This window comes from Chrysemys picta, chromosome 12 (assembly GCF_011386835.1).
Source record: "Chrysemys picta bellii isolate R12L10 chromosome 12, ASM1138683v2, whole genome shotgun sequence".
Lineage (NCBI taxonomy): Eukaryota > Metazoa > Chordata > Testudines > Emydidae > Chrysemys > Chrysemys picta.
Window position 1 is genome coordinate 2,250,745 of NC_088802.1, and position 7,358 is coordinate 2,258,102.

Genomic DNA, 7,358 nt, shown 5'->3' on the forward strand with positions numbered 1-7,358 from the left:
CTGCAGAAAGGGCTGGGGATGTACCTGTGCCACAGCTCCGCAGAGGAGGCACCAGCTAGCCCCATGGCACCAGTAGGGAGCCCAGGCTGGCCCACTGGGGCCCCTCACCCACCTGGGGCAGCAGGTCCTGCTGCTCTGTGTCAGGGCAAGACACAAGGACAGGGTGGAGTTCACATGTGTAGAGCTGGTTCCTGGATGCAGTTTGGGGGCAGCTGGTGGGGCAGGGGCCCTGTGCCAAGGTGGGAGAGGGGCAGGCAGTGAGTGACCTCCCCCAGGGCCCTGCCCTGGCAGCTACTGGGTGAATGGTCTCTACGCAGGGCCCTGTGCTAAGGGGCTGCTGGGGAGGCCTGTGGGCAGGTCTGACCCCCTGGGTGTCTGGTGCCCACATCATGGGAAAGGGAGGGGACCCTGTTTCTATGGGGCTCCCTACATTTCAGCCCCTGCCCCATCCCTTCCACAGCAGCTGGGTGAGTCCTGCTGTTTCCCCTGCAAACAGACCCCTACAGCCCCCTGCTAGCCCAGCCCTGGGCTCCCCCTGCCCCCACAGCTCCATTGGGGCCCCTCACTCCTGTACCCAGCCAAACAGCCCTCAAGGAAAGGGGGCAGTGGTGGGTCTGTCTGCACTAACCACGGGATCCCATTCTGCTCCCAGAGCTGGGAAGGGGATTCAGGCAGCTTGGCTCCCAGTCTCCCCTCCACTCCCCTCCCAGAGTCAGTGAGAACACAGGAGTCCCACTGCAGGTCCTGGGACACTTGTTCCTTATCACAGTAGTTTTGTGCCCTGGACGTTCTGAGCTGGGGATGGAAGTAGGGGGTTGGGAACACCACTGTCTATGGGCCATGTAAGGCCAGGGAAGAGAGGGGTGTGGGATAGGTGGATAGATAGAGGCATCTGTGGGGGTGGGAGAACCAGAAAGGGGGATGGATCCCATTTGGGGACCCCCCCCCCAAGTTCCCACCATCTACAGAAATGCAGGGATCCCCCTGAGTGAACCCAGCTACCCCAACAGCAGGGACTCTCAGGCCATTTATTAAGGGATGTCCAGGCACCCCTTCGGAGAAGGAAGTGTGGATCTCCAGAGGCAAAGTTTCAACTCACAGCTTAGTTCCCTCTTGGGATGTTGGAGATCTCCAATACTAGGAGTCACGCCAGCAGAGCCATGACCCATTCACACCAGCTGGGGACCCTGTCTCAGCCCATCATCGGGAAGACCCCACCCATGCAAAGACAGACACCAAATCCACATCCAGTCGACAGATATTCAAGCTTTATTTGAGGGCCCCTGACTGACACCCAGGTAGCCTGGCAAATGCTAAAATCAAAAGGAAGTTTACATGGGGTTAAGATCTGTTGCAGCAGAAGTAGGGGCTCATTTGGGGTATGTCCAATGTCCACCCAGGGAAGCGATTACAGCTACCAGACTCCATCCCGAAGGGAGTGAAGATAGAGGCGAAGACCGAGGTCGCTGGAGAGGGCGACAGAGATGAATAGACTGGTGTAAATCAGGATTAACCCTGTTTTCAGTGGAAACAAGGTCAGGATCAAGTCCTGAAAAGGCACCAGTTGTGGTTAGACAGGACTGAATCCTGACCTAGAACCCCAGCATGAATCCAGACCGAGTCCACCATCGTCAAAGGAGGCAATCCTTAAGTCACATCAACTTTTGAGTCTGTCTGGTTGACCTCTCACTGAGAGAAGGTCAAACTCTACCAACACCAGCAAACCTCAGAGCAGAATCCGGGTCATTGCCTGTAACCCCCAAGACCCATTAGAATTATACCCAATATCTCTCACCCATGAACGTCTTCCACAATGGAAGAACAATGGTTTCTACTTTCTGGGGGAAGGGGAATCTGGGACAGTTTGCTTGTGAGTCTCTTCCACAATTAAACCATTCTGTTAATTGTACTTGGCTTGTTGAAGATCTAACCCCCCAGTAGCTAATACATCTTCTTCACCATCTCCAAGAGCGGTCCAGCCGGGATGTAGTTGACCATCTCCGCCACAGTCTTCACGATGTTCCTGCTGAAGACTCTGGCCACAGCAGTGTCCCATCGGGGCATTTTGATGTTGTACTGGACTTGCCCTTCCACATGGAAGATGGATATTTCATTCTCCTGCGTGCCGGACACGAAGACCAGCACCGTGGTCTCGCTTTGGATGGTCATCCTGGCGTTCTGCTGGACACAAAGCGGCTCCTGGGAGAACTCACTCAGCGCTAGATTGAAACAGGCCTTGAGCTCCTCGGTCAGCCGCTTCCGGGACTCCAGACGCGTCCGGACCTGGAGAAGCCGCTCGATGCTCAGGGGTTCTGGGAGGGTGGATTTAACCACACACCCACCCATGGGTCATCCCCTGACCTTCACTGGGACTTGATCGCAGGAGACTAATACAATCTACAAAGGAAGGAAATTGGGGTTAGTTCCCTGGAGACCTGGGTTCACACCCATCCCCCCCTCACAAGTGAGATGAGTTTTCATTTGGTCTCAGCCTAGTTCGGTTAGTAGACCTAGTTGAAATAAACTGGAAACTGAGTAGACGGTCTTGTGACATGGATGCTGCTGAGTTCAACACAATTTCTGGTCTCTACTTAGTCAGTGGAAGCCCCAGGGATAGAACCCAGGAGTCCTGGCTCCCAGCCCTCCCACTCAGAGTAGTCTATCTAAACATCCCATTTTACATACGGAGAAATGGAGGCACGGGCCGGGGGGGTGGGGAAGATACCTGACAAAGGTGGCTGGTGTTTTAAGATCTCCCAAGGGAATGCACCATTGTGTGGTCTTTAAGTCACCACCCTTGAGACTTCCAAGTGGGTCAGGAACGGGTGTCAGAACCTGGTGACTAGGGGTGGGCCCGAAATGGTTTTCCAATCCCAGAAACATTTGAGATGTCAAGAAAAATTCACTATTCTGCACTGGGATTGAGGTGAGCCCTTTCCGAGTCCTCTGTGTAAAACCAGAGAGAGGCACCTGGTACGGACCCACCCCCTTATTTTGACCAAAAACTCCATCATGGACCCAAGTAATCGTCCCAACGAAGCAGTCTTTGACCCTTCCCCCTTCTGGCAGAAAGTTTCAGTTTCCACTAACTTTTGGGGGTCAAAATTCCCAGCCCGTCCTGCTCAATGCCCTTGCCCTCCCCATACTGCTGGGGCAGGGGGGTTAAAGTCCTGCTCCAGCTACATGGAAGAAAGCTACTGGCTTCCCCCCAGGTAGAGTTTCTCCAAGGTCGCTAAGGGTTACGTCTACACTGCAGTGCCAGCCCGCTGCACCGAATTGGAGTGCCCGGGTCAATTCGCTTGGGCTCAGAGCGACACAAGTGTAGACAGGCTCGGGCTAGAGACACGTCCACACCGCAGGGTTTGAGCCCAAGTCTAGCCCGAGCCTGACAACATCTACACTGCAATCTTATAGCCCCCAGCCAGCTGACCCAGGCCAGCCAGGGGGGTCTCATTGCCGTGTAGACGTACCTGGGGGCAGATACGTCCCCTCCACTCCAGGCTGTTCATGCTCAGCCAGAACCCCTGAACGTTCCCCATTACTCCCACACCATTGTTTGCCACTTAGCATGAAACCAGGGGTCAGATCCTCTCCCACACCCTAGGGATCAGCCCCCCTTTAACCAGCTGATTTACTTAGATTAACAGCAACTCAGGGCATGGACTATCCCAGCACAGCACAGCACAGCAGGTCCTGCAAGCTCAGATGGGACTAGATCCCAGGAGTCCTGACCCCCCACATGTGCTCTCCTCTAACCCACTAGCCCCCACTCCCCTCCCAGAGCCAGGGAGAGAACCCAAGAGTCCTGGCTCCCAGCCCCCCTGCTCTAGCCACTGGGCCCCACTCCCCTCCCAGAGCTGGGGAGAGAACCCAGGCATCCTAGCCTTAAGCCCTACTATAATACACCTGTATACAGCAATTCCTCAGTTGACATACCCCCCCAGCAGTAGGTTCCACAGGTTATTAAAGACACTCTTCAAGACACATTGGAAAGTTAAAGCATTCCTAGAACAGAGAACACAATACTAAAAGTTACAAGGGTTAAATAACAGGAACAAGACTATAAGGACCCCTCTAGTCCTCCAAATCCTAGCCCCTCTTTAATCCTTACCAGGTCAGGGGACTCTCCTGTAGCTTCCAGCCAAAAGAAAGACCAGACAACACATACCCCTCCAGCCACACACCTACACACAGCAATATAGTAGAACTAGTCACACTTGTGTCCTTTTTATAAGCAAGTGGCTCCCAAGGCAGGCTGGGAGTTGGGAGCTAGGAATGCTGGGAATTGTAGTTTCTTCATCAGTTTGCAAAAGGCTCCATTTCTGATTGGCCAGGGAACGAAAGGGATCCGGGCCCTACCATCTATCTAATACATTGGTCTTTTCTGCTCTTCCCTATCCAGGATATTAGCTCCGCTGTGATTGGCCCAGCCCACCCAGACAGCTGGGTCTCAAGGTTCTCCTGGCCACACCCTTCTCCTCTCTGATTGGTCAGTTCTTTAGAGCTTGGGGTGCCTGATTGGTCCCAAGGGGGGGTGTCCCAGCTATTTAAAGCTCATGGTTGGGTTAAGCCCCTATGGTGGTTGGTGCTGTGTGTGGTGTTGTGTTGTCTCTGGAGTAGCTGCAATGGAGTGTGTGAGTTGTGGGAGTAGAGGGGTATTAAGGTTGGTTCTTTGGGGGGTGGGATGGGAGCTGTGGGAAGAGGTTGGTAGATATATAGGGCAGGAGGTCTGGTGGTAGGGGGTTGCTGGGTACTGGGGATATCTTTAATTCCTCTCCCTGGGCTGGGGGGGGGGCTGGTTGACCCCTAGTCCTGCCTCCTATCTGTATGGGGGAGTTGAGTCTGTCTCCTGGTAGCCAAGCCCCACCTGGTGACGGGGAAGCTGTGAGATCCCTGAGGTTGGGAGAGGGTGATTCCCTCTTCTAGGCCTGAGAGGGTCATGTTGAGGTGGGGGCAGGTGTAGTGGGCTGGAGGGGTCACAGCTTTGTTACCTGCAACCCTATGTGAAATTCATCTTCCTTGTTTGCTCCCCACCTGGTGCCCCCTAGAGGGGACAGGCCCCATTCCCTGAGCCAGCCAGTCCCTGCCCTGGGGCTGGATGGGTACTGGTGCCCCCTAGAGGGGACAGGCCCTTGCCCTATTCCCCCACCCCCTTGAGCCAGCCAGTCCCATGCCCTAGGGCTGGGTTGGGGCCTGTGCCCCATTCCCTGCCCCCTGTGGGGAGGGGTGCTGGGGGGTGCTCACCTCTCCCCCTTTCCCCAACCCCCAGGGGATGGTTCTGACCCACTTGAAGGTCCAGCCTGGTGAGTGCATTGCTGTGAAGGGGATGGTGCCACTGGATGCCAAGAGGTGAGTGTGGGCTGACGGGCATGGGGAGGGAAGGGTTAACCTGATCCTGGGGGGGGAATGCTGGGGTCCCCCTGCCCCCCAACAGCACAGTGGGGGACTCTCTGGGACCCCAGGATGGGGCTCAGCCCCCCACAGGGGGCAGCATCTCCCTGCAGACCCCTCACCCCCTGGGTCTGCATCATCTCAGCCCCCCTGAATCCTCCAGGGCCCCCCTGCCTCAGCCCTGACCCCTTTCAGGGGGAGCTGTGGGGATGGGGTGTGTGCCAGTGGATTCCCCCATGGGATGGGGGGCTGGTCTCCTCAGGACTGACCCCTGGGGTGTCCATGGCCCCAGCACCTTCTCTGTGGGGCTGGCTCTCAGTCCCCTGCATGGGATGAGCTCAGTGGGACAGAGCCCCACAGACTGTGGGGCCTGGGCTGCAGGGGGACTGGGGCTGGCGTTGGTCCCCTGATGCTCCTCTCCACCCCAGGAAGGGGCTGGAGGGTGGCAGAGAGGATGCTGGGAAAGCTGTGCCATAGGCTGGTGCATTGTGGGAAGCTCCCAGGTGATGCCCAGCAGGTGACCCTGCTGCTGAGGATGGTGGGAAACTGTCCCACAAGGCAGCAGGGCTGTGGCTTTAGCCCAGGGGATTCTGGGAGACCTGCCTGTGACCCAGAGCCTGTGGGGGTGACAGCAGGGGATGCTGGAGAATTCCCATGATGCAACGCATGTCACTGCAGGGGGCTCCATGATGCAGCACTGTCCCAGAGGATGCTGGGAAGCTTCCCACAATGCACCAGTGCAATAAATTGAGCAGAGGGAATTCTGGGAGATTCTCCCATGGTGCAGGGGGTGATGGGGAATTTCCCATGATCCCCTGTGTGGCAGAGGGGTGGCTGGAGGCTTCCCACAATGCAAAGTGAGTGGCTGTCCCTGTTTGGGGGTGGGTGGGGGGCTGGGGAAGCTGCCTGGCCCAGGTGGGGGGTCCCAGCCTGTCTCTCTCCCCTCCAGCTTTGCCCTGAACATGGGCCGGGCCGGCTCGGACCTGGCCCTTCACTTCAACCCCCGGTTCGAGAGCCATGGGGACGCTCGCATAATCATCTGCAACTCGCTGCAGGGCGGGGAGTGGGGGGAGGAGCAGCGGGAGCCGGACTTCCCCTTCCAGCCGGGGCAGGATACCAAGGTGAGGGGGGGACTGTCCAGGGGAAGATCACAGCTCCCATTCATGATGTGAGATGGGTGGGGGGCAGGGCATTGTGGGGTGGGGGGAGAAGGCTACCCTCAAAGAGAGGGATCTACCATCTGTGGGGCACTGTCTGGGGAAGACTGCAGCTCCCATTTGCTGGGGTCAACTGAATGGGGGGGAGGGGAGGCAGGGCACTGTGTGGGGAAGATCACAGCCACCCCATCTCAAGCAGATGAGTCTATTGCAAGTGGGGGATGTCTCAGTCCTTGTTGGGATCAGGGGAGGGGGGTGTAAGGTTGGGATGATATTTAACCCTGTAGGGGGCAGGTGTCTCTGGCTCCACCCCTCACCCTCTGGCTCCTCCCCCAGATCTGCATCTCCTTCGATGCCCAGGAGCTGACGGTGGCGCTGCCGGGGGAGCAGCAGCTGAAATTCCCCAACAGGCTGGGGCTGGAGGCCATCGAATTCTTCTCAGTGGAGGGAGACTTCAGGGTCAAGTCCATCAAGTTCAAGTAGCTCCTCCCCTTCCCCATGGCTCCACCCCCTCCATGGGGGGTTAAAATCTACCAATAAACATGAATCTGCTCATCACCCTGTGCTGTCCCTGGGCTCGTTATTCACCCCAGTGCAGCCTGGGAGCTGGGATTGGGGCCTGGCCCATGGGAGCTGGCTGGGTGGAGCTGGGCAGGCAGGGGGCACTAGACCCCAGGGGGGTGTGTGTGTGTGTGGGGGGGGGGATTCTCCTTTGGGGACATGAATCCCTCTGGGATTCATACAGGGGAGGGGGGGAATCTAGGGGTGCAATACTAGAACATTGCCTTGTGGTTGGGAGCCAGGACTCCT

General features: G+C 57.1%; 1 protein-coding gene across 1 annotated transcript; it reads left to right on the forward strand.

Annotated features, from left to right (window-relative positions):
- The first annotated feature begins 4,522 nt into the window (after positions 1-4,522).
- LOC101940438 (16 kDa beta-galactoside-binding lectin-like) lies at positions 4,523-7,119 on the forward strand. Its single transcript, XM_065563093.1, has 4 exons — positions 4,523-4,634; positions 5,270-5,349; positions 6,341-6,512; positions 6,885-7,119. The coding sequence occupies exons 1-4, from the start codon at positions 4,557-4,559 to the stop codon at positions 7,029-7,031; spliced, it is 477 nt and encodes a 158-aa protein (XP_065419165.1). The 5' UTR covers positions 4,523-4,556; the 3' UTR covers positions 7,032-7,119.
- The last annotated feature ends 239 nt before the right edge of the window (positions 7,120-7,358 follow it).